Here is a 19492-nt window from a genome sequence, read left to right as displayed (position 1 = left end):
GGGCTCTTCTGGTTTCTGTGGCATTCCATGTGCTGGATGTAATCCACTCCTTCCTTCTCTTCTGCCTTTAGCCTAGACGGGCTTCACTGCTCCATTTATAAATTGTTACTTTGTCCCACTTTTTGTTGATCTCATCTGCATTCCCCTCCTCTTTGTTATCTGCATAGGTGCCTGAAACCTGTTCTTTAACTGCAGAACGAAGGCTCTCTTTATTTCAGGGGACTTTAGCTTGTCAACTTGTCAACGTCATAATGTCTATATCCCTTGTTTGGTGGACGCACACTTCTCAGTTAGCTTGACGAAGGCTGTCACAAGGTGGTGGTGACTGCCAACATCTGCTCCCCTTCTCACTTTCACATCTGTCAGTGAGTGTCACCATTTGTCAATGATCATCATATCGTCAGTCTGGTTCTTATCTCTGCCATTTTGAGAGCACCAACATTTCACAATGTCGAAATAGGGTTCCGCCAATGACTAAGTCATTCATATTGCAGAAATCAACAAGACTCTCCATTTTCATTGATGGTGCCACACCCATGTCTTACCATTGCTCTGTCATTGTTAGTGTTGTCCTTACTGACCTTGGCATTCAGCTCTCCCATGATGATAGGTCGTGGCATGGTACTCTCTCCAACTCTGCCTGTAATGCAAGGTAGAATTTGTCCTTTGCTTTTTCATCACTGTCATCTGTTGGCGCATAGCACTGAATCAGGGTGATCTTGTGTTTCCCTTTCAGTCTAGCTCTCATAAGTCTGCTGCTGATGGACTTCCACTCAAGCAGGGAATGCTCCACTCTCTTCTTCAAAAGGATGGCAACACCCTTATGGGGTTGTCCATCATCCAGTCCAGAATACAGCAAAGTTTCATCCTAGGCTCTTGTTAATCTTGCTGATCCTGTCCATCTGCTTTCACTGACATCCAGAATTTGTAAGCTGTGACCTGAGCTAGCTTCCCTGTTTTGTACATTGTCCGTATGTTCCAAAAACCAAGTTTGGTTTTTGAATTGGTGTTGAGCACTTTAGTCTTCATGCCAGTGGCTTCCTTTCAGTTTTCATCACTAGTAGTCATACGGGTCACTGACTCCTGAAGGCCATCACACACAGGAATGGTCAATTTCTCTGCCACTGTTTCCATAACATTTTTTTTTTTTTTAAATTGGACAGGGTTGTTAGCCCTGTGCCTAACCCCAAGCCTGGAGGACCAAGGTGTCCTTATACTATCAGGGTCAAAAAAATGGTTAAAGGAGAGATATAAAAATAAAACAGAACTAAAACTTTTTAGTCACAGGAAATGAGATTTCAGCTAGACAGTTATTCCTCCATTGGTGGATTTGGAATTGTATTGGGGGGGGGGAGGGGGGAGAGAGAGAGAGAGAGAGAGAGAGAGAGAGAGAAGGAAACAACCCATACATTATGACCAATGAAATTTCTGAACTTATTTATGAAAAACGGGGCCACCTTTGCCAAGTTTATACAGATGGATCAAAAGAATACAAACACGGGGTAGAGTAGGAATAGCCTTTTGTAGTCCTAGTTTTGGAATCCAGAAATCTAAAAGGCTATTGAATTATGTGACTGTACTGATGACTGGAATAATGTTGGCACTAACCTGGATAAGAGATGTGTGACCGACTGCAGCTGTAATTTTATGATTCCTTGTCAGGAATTATGACACTCAGAACACGGACTTTAGAAAGCAGAAACTACATAAGTGAACAACATCCCTAACTATGGAAATAATCCAAGCAGGTAACTGTGTAACAATAGAATTGGTTCCAGCACATATCGGAATACCTGGAAATGAGATGGCTGACGAAATAGCAAGACAAGCTCTAAAAATGAGGAGGTGGCTATGGTTGATATTAAGATACCCATAAGTAGACAAGAATTTAAAAGTGTGATAACGAAGGAGCTTGCGAAGGAATGGCAAGAATTATGCACTGAGGAAACAAAAGATTTTATGATATATGCTAAAAAAAAAAAAAATATCGAAGATACACCAGTCATGACAGAAAAAGCAAAGTAGTAATTTTTAGAGAGTTAACAGGTCATTGTGCCTTAAATGATAAGGTAAACTTATTACAAAGACTTAAAGACAGACTGTGTAGTGTGTGCAAAACCAAAGAAACTGTTGACCATGTTCTATGGCACTGTGTGCAATATTCTATGGAAAGAAAGTTTATGAAAAATTGAGACAACTTGGAATCAAAAATTTGTTCCCTAAAGGGGAACATCAGGGAAATGGAATAGTGCACACATAAAAAAGCCTTGCTGCATTTCCTTAATGTTACTAGACTGAGTCAAAGGATATTAAGAAAAAACTTGTCCTAAAAATGAAAGAAGAAAGTGGCTGACATAGCCTTGTATGAGACTGCTGTGCCAAAAAACAAAAACACAAAGACAAACAGACAGCAGTTCAGTTGTTGGGACCTGGAAAGGAAGGTGCTCCTCTCTGGGCAAAGGAACTTGAGGGATAGCCAGATTGTTTTCTGACTGCAATTTTGCGTAGCTGGATTTGCAGGGAGAAAGAGGACCTAAGAACCACAACTCTGAGATAAAGGTGAAGCTCAAGGGGGCAAGTAGGAAAAGGTGTGGGGAAGAAGCAGCAATGAATTGAATCAAGCCATATGTGGCTGCTGTTTATGGGGTCCCTGGGCTGGAACTCAGAGTAGTGGGTGGGTGTGACTGAATATACCCGTGTTCATACTCTATGCACTATTGTAATAATCTTTGTACAAGCTATGCCTTGTAAGGTATCATTTGAAAACTCTATTTGCTAGTCAGTATTGTCTTGATAGAATGTGTGTGGTAACACTATGTTAAGTTATAAGATTCCCCTTATGATGTTATTAACACATGTTCCAAATCTCACAGCCCTGCCCAGGCACAAGTTAGGTCTGTCCTAAACAAAGGAAGGAACGTGTGCTTGCCTTTGTTTGCATTTAAGCAGTAAATAGTGTCATCAAGCAGGAAGGGAAAACAAAGGAAGTTCAAACAGGTGGGAAAAAAAAAACACCAGCAGGGAACATCCTTCCACATAGACTCTGTCTCCTGGTTCTCAGCTGCAAATGTTTTTTAAGAGGGGGGCTGAAACTATAAAAAGGAGGGACAAACACACCAAGGGACCCTTCTTTCTCTCCCTGCCCTTCACCTCCTCCGCAACTGAGAAGACAAAAGGAAATAGCCACTGGACTCTGAGGGAGGGGTCCTGACCTGAAGAGTTTGGTCAGGTAACCTTGCTGGAAATATGTGATGAGAAAGTTTGCTTTGCAACTAAGGGCTAGTCTACACTGGCAACGTTAAAGCACTGCCATGGCAGCACTTTAACATGGCTTGTGTAGTCACGGCAGAGCGCTGGGAGAGAGGTCTCCCAGCGCTCTAAAAAACCCACCTCCACGAAGGGTGTGGCTCTCAGTGCTGGTGCACTGTCTACACTAGCGCTTTACAGCGCTGAAACTTGCTGCGCTCAGGGGGATATTTTTTCACACCCCTGAGTGAGAAAGTTGCAGCGCTATAAAGTGCCAGTGTAGACAAGCCCTTAGATAGTTTCTTAAGTAAGTACCAATCACAGTTTTATCTTTATTCTTCTTGTGCCCATTTTGACATTTATGCCTCATTACTTATACTCCCTTAAAATCTCTTTGTAGTTAATAAGCTGGTTTAGTGTTTTATCTAATCCAGTGTGTTTCAGTTAAAGTGTCTGGGTAACTATTTTAAGTAATAAGCGGTTATATTATTTCCTTAATGATCTAATGGGCTTAATATATTTGTACTGTCCAGGAGAAGGCTGAGCAGTACAGGACACACATTTCTGGAGGAAGATTCAGGACCAGGGGTGTGTTGGGTGACCCTGCACTATAACCAAGGCTGGTAGGAGCCAGGGTGTAGCTGGGAGGCTGCAGTTACACAGACACTTGGTGTGGAATACATGCTGGAAGGCAGTCTCTGAGCAGTCCAGGTGGGAGTTACTACAGCAAGGAATTGTAAGGCACCCAAGGTTGCAGGACAGGGCTGACAGCCCCCCACTAGTGTGGATTGTGCCCTACTATGTTACAGCGGGCCCGGGTTCTCCTTCTAGCCCCATGTGAAGTGGTGTAAACCCCAAAAAGTGAACAAGGCTTACTTGGGAACCTGAACAAAGTCCCAAATTTAAATAGTCCAGAGCTGGGGCTGAAGACCCAAGAAAGGGCAAATAAACTATTTAGTTACTGGACTCTTCCATACCCATGAAAGGATTCATTTGAACTTTGTGACTTGGCTGAAGGGTGAAGCCACTGAAGACCCATCAAGGTCGGCTGGCAGCCTGTAAGAGGTGCCAAGGGTGAGAAAAGGATTGCGCTACTGCATCCAGCCATTAGGAGGCGCTCAAGTGAATGCCCCTTTACACTGTTACATTGCTTGTCTGACAAAAAGGATGCTGGGCCAACCCTCTGACTCACAAGTCATGGCACTGTTTGAGAGAAGTATGGTATTGAGAAGGGCATAGCGTAAGAGAGCAAAAATGGTAAGTTCTTGATAAAGCATGAACAAATGACAAGCTTGGATTATTGCGTGAAACTAATAAAATCAGATCTTACAATATTCAGCCTCTGTGAAAGATATCCTTTGGCTTAGAAATAGGGTTAGTTTATCACCTAGTTGTGCATATTGCTTTTTCACTTAAAACTCTCCTCTCACTTTATATAATTAGAAAGTTTTACACAAATTCTGACTGCTTTTTCAGCATGGTAATGCTTATAGGATTATACAAACTACTACATTTGCACATTACTATTACATAATTTTAACACCTGATTTTCTTAATTACCTTCATTTGTGTTTCCAATGGTGTTTGTGCCAGGAAGGGAGGCTGCCCCACCAACATTTCAAAGAGAATTACTCCAACGCTCCACCAATCGCACAGCTGTGTATATCCTGAAACAAAAGCAATCTTATAAAAATGAAACCAGTGCTTTGGTTACTTAGATTTACATTTAAATGGACAACCAACATATCAAGTTACAAGTAAGTATTTATTGCATTATCTTCCAGATTAATAATAATAATTTAATATTTATTTTTGACCCAGAAAAGCTTAAGAACGTCTATACTGGGTCAGACCAATGGTTCATTTAGCCCAGATACTTCAGAGGGAATGAACAGGACAATTATCAAAAGATCTATCCATTGTCATACAGACCCAGCTTCTGGCAGACACAGGCTTAGGAAAACCCATAGCATGGAGTTGCGTCTCTGACTATCTTGGCTAATAGCCATTGCTGGACCTATCCTCCATTAACTTATCTAATTCTTTTTTGAACCAAGTTACACTTTTGGTCTTCACAACATCCCATGGCAACAAGTTCCATAGGGTGACTATATTGTGTGAAGTACTAAAACAAACATAAAGAAGTAAACCTGCTGCCTATCAATTTTTTGGGGTGACCCCTTGTTCCAGAGTTATGTGAAGGGGGGTAATACCACTTCCTTCTTCACTTTCTCCACACCATTCATGATTGTATAGACCTTTATCATATCCCACTTAGCCATCTCTTTTCTAAGATAAGCAGTCTTTTTAATCTCTCCTCATACGGAAGCTGTACCATACCCTCCTAATAATTTTTGTTGCCCTTCTCTGTACTTTTTCCTATTCTAATATATATTTTTATTATATGGAGGTCTTATGATAGTCTCTGTCTTATTGTCTATTCCTTTCCTAATGATTCCTACCATTCTGTTAATATTTTTGGACGGCCAATGAGCAGATGTTTTCAGAGAACTATCCCTGAGGACTCCAAGCTCTCTTCCTTGAGTGGTAACAGCTAATCTAGATCCCATCATTTTGTATGTATAGTTGGGATTGTGATTTCCAATATGCATTATTTGCATTTATCAACACTGAATTCCATCTGCCGTTTTGTTGACCAGTCACCCAGTTTTGGGAGATCCTTTTGTAACTCTTCACAGTCAGCTTTGGATTTAACTATTTTGAGCAATTCTGAATCCTCTGCAAACTTTGCCACCTCACTGTTTATCCCTTTTTCCAGGTCATTTATAATATGTTGAACAGCACAGATCCCAGTACAGATTATTGGGGGACCCTACTATTTGCCTCTCCCCTTTGTGAAAACTGACCATTTATTCCAACCCTTTGTTTCCTATCTTTTAACTAGTTACTAATTTGTGAGAAGATCTTCCCTCTCATTCCAAGACTGCTTACTTTGCTGAAGAGCTTATGGTGAGGGACCTTGTCTAAGGCTTTCCGAAAGTCCAAGTACACTATATCTGCTGGATCACCCTGGTCCACATACTTATGGACACCCTCCAAACATTAATAGATTGAGGCATGATTTCACTTTACATGCCTCAATCACTTTTGACTCTTCCCCTTCCCCCAACATATTGTGTTCATCTAGATGTCTGATAATTCTGTTTTTTACTACAGTTTCAACCAATTTACCTGGTACTGAAGTTAGGCTTACTGGCCTATAATTGCCAGAATTGTCTCTGGAGACTTTTTTAAAAATTGGCCTTACATTAGCTATCCTCCAATCATCTGGTACAGAGGCTGATATAAGTGATAGTGAAATATAACCTATTACAGGTTTCAGAGTAGCAGCCGTGTTAGTCTGTATCCGCAAAAAGAACAGGAGTACTTGTGGCACCTTAGAGACTAACAAATTTATTAGAGCATAAGCTTTCGTGGACTACAGCCCACTTCTTCGGATGCATATACAGAGTGGAATAAATATTGAGGAGATATATATACACACATACAGAGAGCATGTGTGTGTGTATATATATATATCTTCAATATTTATTCCACTTTGTATATGCATCCGAAGAAGTGGGCTGTAGTCCACGAAAGCTTATGCTCTAATAAATTTGTTAGTCTCTAAGATGCCACAAGTACTCCTGGTTTTTTTGTAACCTATTAGTTGTTCTGCAATTTTGTATTTGAGTTTCTTCAGGACTCTTGGGTGAATATATGCTGTTGATTTATTACTGTTTAATCTATCAACCTGTTCCAAAACCTCCTCTTATTGGACGCCTCAACCTGGGACAGTTCCTCAGATTTGTCACCTAAAAAGAATGACTCGGGTATGAGAATCTCCCTCACATCCTCTGCAGTGAAGATTGATGCAAAGAATTCATTTAACTTATCTGTTACTGACTCCATTATTAATTAATCTGTACAAGTGCTCGTCTTCAGAAAGGGCCAAAGCCTTTAGACATCAGTCATTTTGCAAAGCAATCAAATTAAAAAGCTTTACCTGTTCGTAAGAGTACTTCTGGTGCAATGTAATTAGGTGTGCCAACAAGTGAATGTGCCAAACAACGCTGATGCTGACGCGCTGCCCTACGCTCAAGTGGCTTAAGCCTGTCTCCACATCTGCAGTTTGCTGGATCACCCCATTCATTACTGAAATCCATGCTGTCTTGACGTGAATGGTCACCTACAATATAAAAATGAAATATTTTTTCATTGGGGTTCGCAACTAAGACCAGTTTCTCTCCAAATTCTTTAACATTCCTTTTTATGAAGAACACTCTCTACTCTAATGAATACTTTAGTAGTACTTTAAAATAAAAATCATTAAAAGTGAACTTGTAAAGAACTTAGAATATTGAGCTTGTGTGATTTTTTTGCTTATGATGTAAAAGAATGCCTGAAAGTTGAGTGATTTTCTGTTTGTTAAAAATTGATTTTTTGCGTAACAAGTAATAGGAAATGTCAATTCTGATCTTCCCTAGTTTTGCTGCAGAACTTGTTGGAAGTATAGGATGTATACGGTTATTTCTCTCACCTGCAGTGAAGGAGGGCCGTCTCCAAAATATCAATCACTGTAGCTAAATATGTGTTTAAAAAATAGAAAGTTTTAAACAGTCTGATTAAAAATCTTACCTATCACAATTGTTCAACTTTCACTCTCTTGCCTTATGTAATGTCATCCCTCTTGCTACTTCTCCAATCACCGTAAAATATACCAGGCTAAAGAGGAACTGAATTTCTAGTGTAAACACAAGCCAAAAAAGTGGGTTTTTAAAATAATCTATTGAAGAAAAAAGGTACAAGCCCAATTTTCATTTAATTCTTTGCAGGTTACCTATAAAAAAATAACCATAAAACGAGGAAGGAATCCAGATCCTGCCACTTGAAGAACAAAACGCAAAATTATCTTTGCTATAAGCTTCCCGCAACTACCCTGAAGGCATTAAATAAACTTAAATCTTTTTTTTAAAAGAAGCTTAATTAGTGAATTTCCACATAATTGCAGAAAAGGGATGAAGAATTGTAGATCTTGGGTAAAATTGTCAAAAGCATCCACATGACTTAGGCTCCTACGTCCCATTTTCAAAAGTGACTTAGGCCTGGTCTACACAGAATTTTTGCACTGATATAACTATTTCAGTTAGATTTTTTTATTTTTTTTACCAAAATAGTTATACCGGTACTACTTCAAATGTGCACGCTGCTATATTGGTTTAGCTTATTCCATTTCCCTTATGGGTATTAAATTCTAACTTTTTTTATGTCATGTTCATCTTTCTACTCATATTATTATTCATGAATTAGATAACAAAAATAGTTTCTTACCACTCTGATAGTATTTGGAATCATGCGTCCATCGAAAACCTGTACAAAGCCCGAAGTCAGTCAGTTTAATATGACCATCACGATCAATCAAAATGTTATCAGGTTTAATGTCTCTGTGAATGAAGCCCATCTTGTGAACACTTTCAACTGCACAGGTCAGCTCTGCTATATAGAACCGTGCCAGATTTTCTGGGAAGACACCCATTCTAATTAATAGGCTCATCATATCACCTCCTGGAATGTAATCCATTACAAAGTACAAATTGTCCTTATCTTGGAATGAATAGTACAGGCGAACCACCCACTCATTGTCAGCCTCTGCAAGGATATCCCGCTCAGCTTTAACATGAGCAACTTGGTTCCGAAGCAGCACATCTTTCTTCCGCAGGGTTTTTGTTGCATATAAAGCATTAGTGTCCACTTTCCTTGCTAGACAGACCTCTCCAAATGCCCCAATGCCTAGAGTCTTAATTTTTACAAACATTGATTTGTCCATTTTAGCCCTTTTGAGACGAATGTAGTTAGATTCCTTCTGGCACAGCATTTTTCTCATTTGATCCTGGGCATCTTGGGACAACCCAACCTATGTAATGAAGTTAAATTTCACAAGTGAAAAACACTTCTCTTTGTGGTGATCATCATACATTTAGAAGGTTCAGGCAAAGTAAAGTAAAAACTTACATGTAAAATGAGGAGTAATACTTCAAGTTTTTTCCCCTCACACACATTAGGTCTCTATAAACCCTTAAGGTTGAAACAACCAACCCTCCCCCCCCCCCCCCCCCACACACACAATGTGCAATCTAAGGGACAGTTATAACAACAATTTGCACAAGGTGCCATGCACCACCATGCTCTTGATTAAGGGAGCCATTTTTGGGAACGGACTAGGATGGGAGAAAGACAAGCTGATGGTGGTTGCCTTTCATGTCCTCTGTAGAAAAAAACGGATTGTAGGGCAGGATTGTGTATCCTTCACAGAGATGTTCCCACATGGGAATACGTCCCTTACATATTAACAACTGTACAGATTTGTCCATGATTCTCTGCATACCTAACTTTTACTTGATTCGCTGCATTAATGGAGTCATTACTTGCTTGATTCCTGACACAATTAACTGAATGTATTGTTCTGTAGATTATCCAATTAATTATCCACTGTTTGATGACTGATTCTTTGCATACTTAGTTGTTTTTGCATAACTATTTCCATTTGTCTCTTAATTAAAGGTGTCCTTCCAAGGCTTCTGTCCTATTTTGCTTCTTATGAAATATAAAGGCAAAATGAAAAGTGGTTCTGCTTGTGTTTTTACATTAAAAAGACAAGTCTTGTCTATCATGGAAGACACTATAGTGGCTGGAGAACTAATGAAACTATCAAATAACAGAAGCCAAGATAGTAAAAGGTGAGCAATTGAGAGGAGAGAAGATTTTCAGTCAGGGTGTTTAATATTCTTGTTTTAGTTAATTACTGTCTAACGCAAATGACTAATTAATATTTTGATAAAGGGTATCTTTGTTGAAGATTCTACCCCATCTTTTTAAGGAAGGTATTAGACTTCACAATAAACATCCTCTGGAACCCTAAAGAGATCCCATATAAAGACATGAAAAACCAAATTTGATACTTCTGATATTTCTCAGGCAGAACACATGCACAATAATTGTTTTTAAACCATTTAGGCCATCTTTAAATTCAGAACAGCAAATAGGACACAAGACCTTTTTTTTTTTTTGCCAACACACTTGTTCAGGTCATATTTGGTTACATAATTCATTATTTTATTGCCTTTTCTGATTCCCAACTCGCTTAAGCAGTGTGATCTAGTAGATGGGTCACTTGACAGGGACTAGGGAGCCTTGGGCTCTATTCTGGGCTCAGCCACTGGCCTGCTGGGTGACTGAGCAAGTCACTCTCTCTCTGCCTCAGCCTTACCATCTGTAATGGGAATGATGCTGATAAAAAGCACTATACAAGAATTATTAGTCCTCCACCTCTCCATACCTCCCTTCTTTTCTCAAGAGCTCTTCCTTCTCTCTTTTGGTGATTTCATTTGCAATTCCATGACTTCAATAATCTTTATAGCAATGACTTGCAAATTCAATTCTGGATTTCAGATTCTCTGACATTTTCTTCTGGCTAGCTCAATCAGTTTACACTGAATTTCTAAGCTTACCTCCCAATCTCTTTGCAACACCCTTCATAATGTTAGAGAAAACAGCACCAGCATTTAGGCCCATAATCTAGAGGTCTTTCACTCCTCCATTTTCATTACCTATTCATTCAGGTGGTACCCAAATCTTGCCATTTCTACCTCCATAACATCTCAAAATATTAAAGTTAATATTTGTACTGTAGTAGCATCTAGAAACTGCAATCTGTATTAGGGAACCAATATTCTGTATGAACACATGGTAAGAGACAGTCCCTACTCTGACTACCTTACAGTCTAATTTGAGACAAAATAGGCAAACAAAAAGAAGGAAGAAATGAGGGAGAACAAGAACAACAGAAATCATGGTTACATAGGTAGCTACTTAATGATCCCTGAAGGCACTTTTTGTTTTAAAAAGAAAATCAACTAGCCAACTGGCATACACCAGACCATAGCAAATTTCTTACAGGCATCACAGCAACAGTGGGTCTCAAGCAGAGATTTGAAAATTTGACCTTGCGTCTGTCCATATAACAAAAAAATCTGGTGCAGTCCTCACCATCTCCAGGCTTGACTACTGCAGCCTCCTCCTCTGTGGCCTTTGAACACCCATGATGCTCTCCTTTGGCTCCATCAAAACACTGCCAAGATCATATTCTTTGCCCATCAGTCAGACCATTCCATCCCCTCTAACCTCAGTGTACTAGCTCTCCCTCCTCCATGGCATCAAATTTAAGTGTTTTGTCCTTATCGCCAAGAACCTCCAAGCCTCTGCTCTCCACTAGCCTTATCTCTTCATGTTGCTTGCCAACCCCTTTGCTCCATCAAAAATCTCAGCATTAATACCTTATTTATCTTCTTTCCCTCCAAAAGACCTACACACTTTCCTCCACGTCACTCACACTTTACCTCAAACACCCTTTCTGAGCTGATCTGCAAAGTCCCCTCCTTCTTCTTATTAATATTGCTTTTAGGACCCACTTCTCTGATGGCTACAAGAAATTAACCTATAAATCTATTATTTTTAAATTATATATGTACACATACATACACTCCATACTCCCACACAAAATACTCCATTCTCTTTACTCCATGCCTTGCACTAGCCCTTGCTGAATAGCCATGTGATCTCATTGACATCACCTCTATTTTCCTTCCCTATGGTCTTATTACTCCCTACATCATAAATAATTTTGTTTTCACACTCTTCAGGGCAGAAATGTTGTGTGTGTTCTGGGAGGTGCCCCGCACCACTTTTAGCGCCGTTAGACAGAATAAGATAATAGAAGCAAGTGCATACCTCCAAAATACATTACTACTCCTCCTGTGAGACAGCTGCTCCACACCCAAAAAAACCAGTTCTCTCCACTAAGCACCTTCCTTTAGTCACCTGCCCTCCCACCAGGGAATATACACTGGCTGAAACATTTTGGTGGCCCTTTTCCCTCAACTTCCTGCAGAAGGAGAGAAATGAGGAAATCCACTCCTGGTTTAATCGTCTTAACTCTCCTGCAAATAAAGACGAAAAAATACTAGAGGAGACAAATGGCCATCAAGTTTCACTTCTTCTCTTCCTACTCAAGATGTAAGGTGAGTTGGCCTATTCCTGTCAGATTTCTCTCCTATGGCGTACTAAAGGGAGCAGCTTCTCCCACGACACCCCATTTTTCACCATCCAACCCCCAAAAAAGACCCTCCTTTTGAATTAAACACATTTTATGTGAATTGAGCACAATTACCATAAAATATATTTAGTGTAAGAAAGCTAATAACATTTTGATTTTAATTGACTATGTTAAGCATGCAGGGGGAAAAAAATCATTACCATTAAGAGGGATGTGTGTCAACATAAGGAACTGTGCTTACACCATTGCAGAGCACACTCAATAAAATGCTCCAAATAAGAAATGAAAGTGAGGTTTGCAATCAAAATTAGTTATGATCTTGCACTTAAGTACCCAAACGTAATATAAAAAAATACATCAACTTCATGCTTTAGTTTTGATGCAGGTATACATGCAGAGTCCTTTGGAAAGGGTTCATGCTATTCTTAATATAATACTGTTGCTCCAAAGTCTTACTTGCCCACACAGTAATGGAGGCTATAGAAGTCAGCAAAGCTTCCAACACCTTAAGAGTTTAAATCAGCTGTTAGTGAAAGTGAAAAGGAAAAAGAAGACTAAGAATAAACATCTAGAGAGACTTCCAGGAATAAATCTTATTTGCTAACATTTTATTATGTTGTGATTAAGTAGACACTTATATAAGAATACAGTTTAAAGCAAGATTTTTTTTTTTTTTTTAAGAGCAGGAGAGTATGGATTTTGAAATGTCATCTCAGTCAAGCAAAAAAAAAAAATTTTTCAGTTAAAGGTATCAATTAAAAAAAAAACCACTTTTGTATAAAATTCTGTTACCTACTATTATTCCCAGAAAAACTAAGATTACAAGTAAAACCTAAGATTATTATAAAAATCAGAGATAAAATATTATCTGTATTTTCTTGTTTTAATGTGGGTGTTTCTCAATGTTTTATATAAAGTCAGTTTCACTGTTTCCCCTGTTGTGTGGGTCTTTACATAGCAACAAGGAAGACAAAGTTTTAGTATAAAATGCGACTGTAAAAACACAAATTGGGAATCAGATACATCATCTAAAGCCAGTTTTTAAATAAAAAGCAGTCTTTTTAAAAAAAACAAAAACAAAAAACTTCAATTAATAGAACATGTACTCTTGGGCCAGTGCTAGATAAAAGAGTATAGGCTTTACAGAACTGTGGCATTTTTGTTGCTTGCTGCAGTGTTTTAAAGTGGAGATTAAAATGAGTTTTAAATTCCCTACCCAAGGTTCAGTTAATATACACCTTTACCCGATATAACGCTGTCCTCGGGAGCCAAAAAAAAAATAAATCTTACCGCGTTATAGGTGAAACCGCGTTATATCAAACTTGCTTTGATCCAGCGGAGTGCGCAGCCCCACCCCTCTGGAGCACTGCTTTACTGTGTTATATCCGAATTCGTGTTATATAGTGTCGCATTATATCGGGAGAGAGGTGTTCTATGGTGGCCCAACCCTGCATTCCTTGTGTACCCAGAACTCTCACAGATATTAATAGGAATTTTGCACAGTATGAAAGGACTATGGAATAGAGGATCAAACCCTCAGTACATTTAGCGAAAGCTGACTAGACTATTTAGAACAACATTTTTAGAATGAAATTTCCTGGACATATACCATCACACAATGGTGTCAAACTGGTGAAAGTGAAAGGAGTAATCATTCTTTGGGGCTCTATATGGAGACTTTAGCCAGCCCTATTACCATTTCTTCCTAAATTGCATCTACAAAAATCTTTAATAATACTTAACTGTGACAATTTTAACAAATAGTTTCCCCCAAATCAGCATTAATATCATCAGTGATAAAAACCTGGGAGCCATGCAGCTAAGACCAATGCAAGTTTCAATAAATTTTCTAAAGGGAGGAATGGGATTACCTAAACAAATACTGAAAGGCTGGCTGATTCTTAAACATGTGGTCAAACTAAAAATGAACTTCAATACCAAAAGATACTACAGCTGCCCACACAATTGCAGTATAATCAAGAAACCTGTCTAGATATGCAGTTTTTAAAAATGTATACCAAAAGCTAAAGTAGTTCCATTCAAATATTAAAGAAAATAAAGATTTTACCCGCATCATTTCATTCTCTAGTTGTTTCTTACGATGCAATCGTTGCTGATGAGACTTGAGTATGTTTTCCACATGTTGCTCCATGAAGAATTTAAAGGCCTGAGGAGAATAGCTTTGAATGCGAGACTCCCTTCGCTCTTCATCTCTCTTATTTTTCCTAACAGGAACAGGTGAGGTTGTTATTTGTTTTTTTTCTTTATCTGTCCCATCAACACATTCATTACTCTTTTCACTCTCTTCTTCCTTAGGTAAACTGGAATGATCTTCTTTGCTAGGTTTGGTTCCTGTCTCATATGGACTGACAGATGGATTCTGGTGTAGCAAGTGTTTTGGGTAAGGTGGTGGAGGACCTTGGTAATTTGGAGCTTCTGCAACAGGTGACATGACTGCCATGTTGGTAGATGGACTCTCAGAGAAGGGGACTGGTTGGACAGCTTGCATTGGCTGTGGCATCCAAGAAGGATGAGTTGGTGCTAAGGCAGTCTGCAGCTCTGGCTTTAATACTCGCATACTTTTTACTGGCTGCTGAATGGGAGCTGGGGTTATAGCTGTTACTGTGGTGGCTGAAGGCTGAGAACTGCTAGAGTGACTCTGTCTATTTCCATGAGGGTTATTGAAAGAATTTGATCTTACTGGAATGTTGGGTTGCCATGTAGGGATTTCATGTCCACTGCCAGGTGGTGATTGGGGTGGAGCAGATGAAGGCTGTGACCAGGACATTGGTATTCCAGGTAGATTTATATTGTAAAGTTCCATGTTGTGGCTGTTTCTATTTGGCACCATCATGGACTGAGGAATATTTCCATTGGTGTATGCTGAAGGAGGAACAGATCCTCCTGCTTGCATCTGCAATGCTGTAGGACTTTGCCTGTTAGTTGGGGATATTGGGTACGGAGGGGGTGGCTGACGATTGACCGAGTTCCCAGATACAACATTCTGATGAACCATGAAATCAGTCTGACAATTGCCATTTTGCATTCCAGCTCTTCCTGATGGAAAACTAAACTTGCTATTGGCAGAACTCTGCATGATTATTGGTTGCCTGCCAAGTGGAACAGAATTAATGCCTCTTTGTCCCTGCGTAGAAGAACTTATGGGTGACGGATTCATTGGTGGGGGCGGATAGCCATCCTGCCATGCTCCTGGTGGTACTGGAGAAATGCGAGAGATCATATATTCCATGCTTCCAGAATAACGTTTTGTTTGAGCATTTGGTTCCCAGGAAGGAGGTGGAGGAGTTGTTCCTCTTGGTGGAGGAGTCTGCCCTCTTGGAGGTGGAGGGGGGGGAGTAACACTCCTTACTTGTGGTGGAGGTGGTGGATTCACTCTTTGTCCATTGCCAGGATGAGCCTGAGCAAATGCTGCTAATCCAGAACCAGATAAGGGCCTTCCTACATCTGACTGAGAACTTGGACTTTCTGAACGATAAGCTACACTATCTCCCAACGGAGGGCCATGTCTCTGAGGTACCAAGGACTCTTTAGAACCTTTCCAGCTCTGTTTGCGGTTAACTGATTGCTGCACACTACCTGCTTTTACAAAAGAAAAAAAAAAAAAAAAGCACAGCATTTTATATTTGTTAAAAAAAAAGAAAAAGAAAAGCAGCTCTACTTGCAGCTTGCAATATTTTACTACTATTCTAATTCAGTTACTTTTCCTTTTTTGGCAGTTACCTTACTGCTATGAAGTAGATAATAAATTTTAATGTAAGCCACAGTAAGTCACATGACTGATTTGCGACTAATCGGAAAGGAAGCTATAGAACTATTTCTAGCATGGAAAAGCTGAGCAAAGAAAAATGTATTGACCTACATTTTACATAACATTGATGATATAAACATTACATCAAATCAATCTTATAAAGTGACAACTCAGTGATGTACTTGAGGGGTTCATAACCTTTGAGTTAGTCAGCTGAAAGATTGCTAGCACTTGTACACCTGTAAACGGGCATACTAAATTAAAAAAAAAATCATGCACTTAACAGTTTAATCTAAGTGTATTATGTTCCTTGTATGCAAAGTTCTGTTCATCAAAAGGTTTTGTTTTAAATCAGTCTGAAAGATACTACACTTACAAACGTATAAGATAAGACTGCATACATGCAAAATTTACAATGACCATCTCTCTGTTGAATTCTTAAAATTTAACTCCTTTAAGAATTACATAGCAATCTTTTATTGGAGGTACCAGAAAGTAATTACAAGACAGAGACATTATGTCATATGAACAGGGCAATTTTGTGTTTAATTTTGAAAGTTTTCATTTTTTACTGTCACTGCTGCAAATCAACATTTTTTCCATAAATGAAAAATGGGTAAATTGTGATAAATTGTGCAAGTAAGAATGAAAGTCATGGCTAAATTCCAGTATCCCACCAAAAGCTTTGTACAAATTCTAGTTAACTCAATTTAACAGGTTGAAAGATAGTGGACTGAAAATGAAAGACCTGTTTTACTTTGCTAGTGGTTTTTTTATGTTATTTTCTTGTACATAACATAACAATTTTACTATAATTGCACAGAAATTAAGTGACATGACTCCCAAATTTAAGAAATGAATGAAAAGTATTCAACACAGGAAACGAACACTACAATTAGAGGTCTGAACGTGATTACTTATGTATGATGTTGAAAACATAACCTAAAAGCTTGTTAATAAACTAATGTCAAGTACTGTCATTTAAGTGGATTACTTTATAAATTATACTAAAAAATTTCACCATTTTCAAGAAAAATGGTATTTCAACCTCCTATTTAATTGTTAAAGTTTATGCTTCACTTCCCCTCCATTCCCCAGTTGAGAGTGCATTAATTGAAATATTTGGCTAATTTATGATTTCTTCCTATAAGAAAAATACATATTGGATACACATACCTGGTGGTTTCATGCCTGCATTAACAGGTCTGGCTGCTGCTGCAGCCATCTGCTCTCGACGAGGATCTTGGTAGCTCATTTTACTTATGAATTCAATTGCTGCTTCTATACTACGGCTGTTAGTTTGCCTAAGAGCTCGTACAACCATATCCTAAAGGGAAAATCAAGTTTAAAATATTTTATTTCATTTTTAAAATTAACAGAAGAAAAAGAGTCAAAAGCACCAACAGCTGAGATTTTCAAAGCACTGCAGGGGAATTTTGCCACACATTTTTCATTAATGTTAATAGAAAATGCATGGCTAAATCTCACTGACAGATTTATAAAATCTCAAAGCATCTCCCGGAGTCAGAAAAATTGTAGTTAAATCTCACACTGCCAAGATGCCCAGAAAAAGTTAACATGTTAGAGTCTCACTTTAGTGTATCTACTGTGCGGTCTGAATCTCAGAATTACTGTTGTTACAATTTGTTTATGTGCCTATGTATTACTGAAAGACAGTAACCTCTACACAATTAACGTTGCAACCAGATTCCAATATGAGGCCCTATTTTTAGCCCCCACTGAAACTTTCAAAATAGCTAAAAACTGTATGGCTGAAAATCAACTGATTTATTACAAAAGCAAAGGAGATAATACATTACAGGTTACAAAAAGTACTCTGATTTGCAATTCTGAATTTTGACCTTTTACTGTTACTTCAGCATTAACTCTGAATCTCCTTATACATTAATGCACTGACTATATTGGAAGAAATAGGCTGACATCAAGTAACATTAAAAGTCTTTGACGAGGTCCCTCACCAAAGGCTCTTAAGCAAAGTAAACGGTCATGGGATAAGAGAGAAGATCCTCTCGTGGCTCGTAACTGATTAAAAGACAGGAAACAAAGGGTAGAGATAAATGGTCAGTTTTCAGAATGGGAAGTGGCTCCCAGGGACCTGTACTGGGCCCAGTGCTGTTCAACATATTCATAAATTATATGGAAACAGGGGTAAACAGCGAGGTGGCAAAGTTTGCAGAGTATAAAAAATTACTCAAGATAGTTAAGTCCAAAGCAGACTGCGAAGAGTTACAAAGGGATATCACAAAACCAGGTGACTAGGCAACAAAATGGCAGATGATATTCAGAATTGATAAATGTGAAGTAATGCACATTGGAAAACACAATCCCAACTATACATACAAAATGATGGAATCTAAATTAGCTGTTACCACACAAGAAAGAGATCTTGGAGTCATTATGGATAGTTCTCTGAAAACATCTGCTCAATGTGCAGCTGCAGTCAAAAAAGCTAACAGAATGTTAGGAACCGTTAGGAAAGGGATAGACAATAAGACAGAAAATGTAATGCCACTATATAAATCCACAGTATGCCAAAACCTTGAATACTTGCATGGAGTTCTGGTTGCCCCATCTTAAAAAAACTATATTAGAATTAGAAAAGGTACAGAGAAGGGCAACATAAATTAATAAAGGTACACAATTTTCATATGAGGAGAGATTAAAAAGAATGAGACTTTTCAGCTTGGAAAAGAGACGCCTAAGGGCGGGGATATGATAGAGGCCTATAAAATCATGAATGGTGTGGAGAAACCAGGGTCACCCAATGAAATTAATAGCAACAGGTTTAAAACAAACAAAAAGAAGTACTTCTTTATACACAGCAGTCAGCCTGTAGAACTCATTGCCAGGGGATGTTGTGTACGCCAAAACTGTAACAGGGTTCAAAATAAGTAAGTTAATGGAGGATAGATCCATCAATGGCTATTAGCCAAGATGGTGAAGGATGCAACCCCATGCTCTGAGTGTCTAACTTCTGGACTGCCAGAAGCTGGGAGTGGACCACAGGGGATGGATCACTCGATAACTGTCCGTTCTGCTCATTCCCTCTGAAGAACCTGGCATTGGCCACAGTCAGAAGACAGGATATTATTGGCCTAGATGGACCATTGGTCTGATCAGGTATGGCCATTATGTTCTTAATTATTTCTGTTGCGAACAGATTTGAGCCCTATTCTCTTACTGATACAAAAGGGATGTTTTTTGCTACTGACCTCAGTGACAGTAGCAACAGACACTTGGGTGGGATTTTTAAAAAGGATAAAGACTTAGGCACTCAATACCCACTGAATTTCAGTAGGATTTGTGTGCCTAACTCCCCTAGACTCCTTTAAAAAACCTTGAAC

General features: G+C 38.9%; 1 protein-coding gene across 2 annotated transcripts in view; it reads right to left on the bottom strand.

The window, feature by feature from the left end:
• Positions 1 to 19492, bottom strand: part of LATS1 (large tumor suppressor kinase 1) — a 41367-nt gene that overhangs the window by 9813 nt on the left and 12062 nt on the right. Inside the window, exons 3-7 of one of the 2 annotated variants that reach the window (XM_054021534.1) lie at positions 17304 to 17454; positions 14427 to 15958; positions 8578 to 9160; positions 7253 to 7435; positions 4807 to 4913 (exon numbers count right to left, since the gene is read on the bottom strand). In XM_054021534.1, coding sequence (XP_053877509.1) covers positions 4807 to 4913; positions 7253 to 7435; positions 8578 to 9160; positions 14427 to 15958; positions 17304 to 17454 — 2556 coding nt within the window. The remainder of the gene's footprint in view (positions 1 to 4806; positions 4914 to 7252; positions 7436 to 8577; positions 9161 to 14426; positions 15959 to 17303; positions 17455 to 19492) is intronic. The other variant, XM_054021535.1, reaches the window with a different exon arrangement.

The sequence above is a fragment of the Malaclemys terrapin genome, chromosome 3 (genome assembly GCF_027887155.1).
Source record: "Malaclemys terrapin pileata isolate rMalTer1 chromosome 3, rMalTer1.hap1, whole genome shotgun sequence".
Taxonomy (NCBI): domain Eukaryota; kingdom Metazoa; phylum Chordata; order Testudines; family Emydidae; genus Malaclemys; species Malaclemys terrapin.
This window is presented reverse-complemented; position numbering and strand designations above follow the sequence as displayed.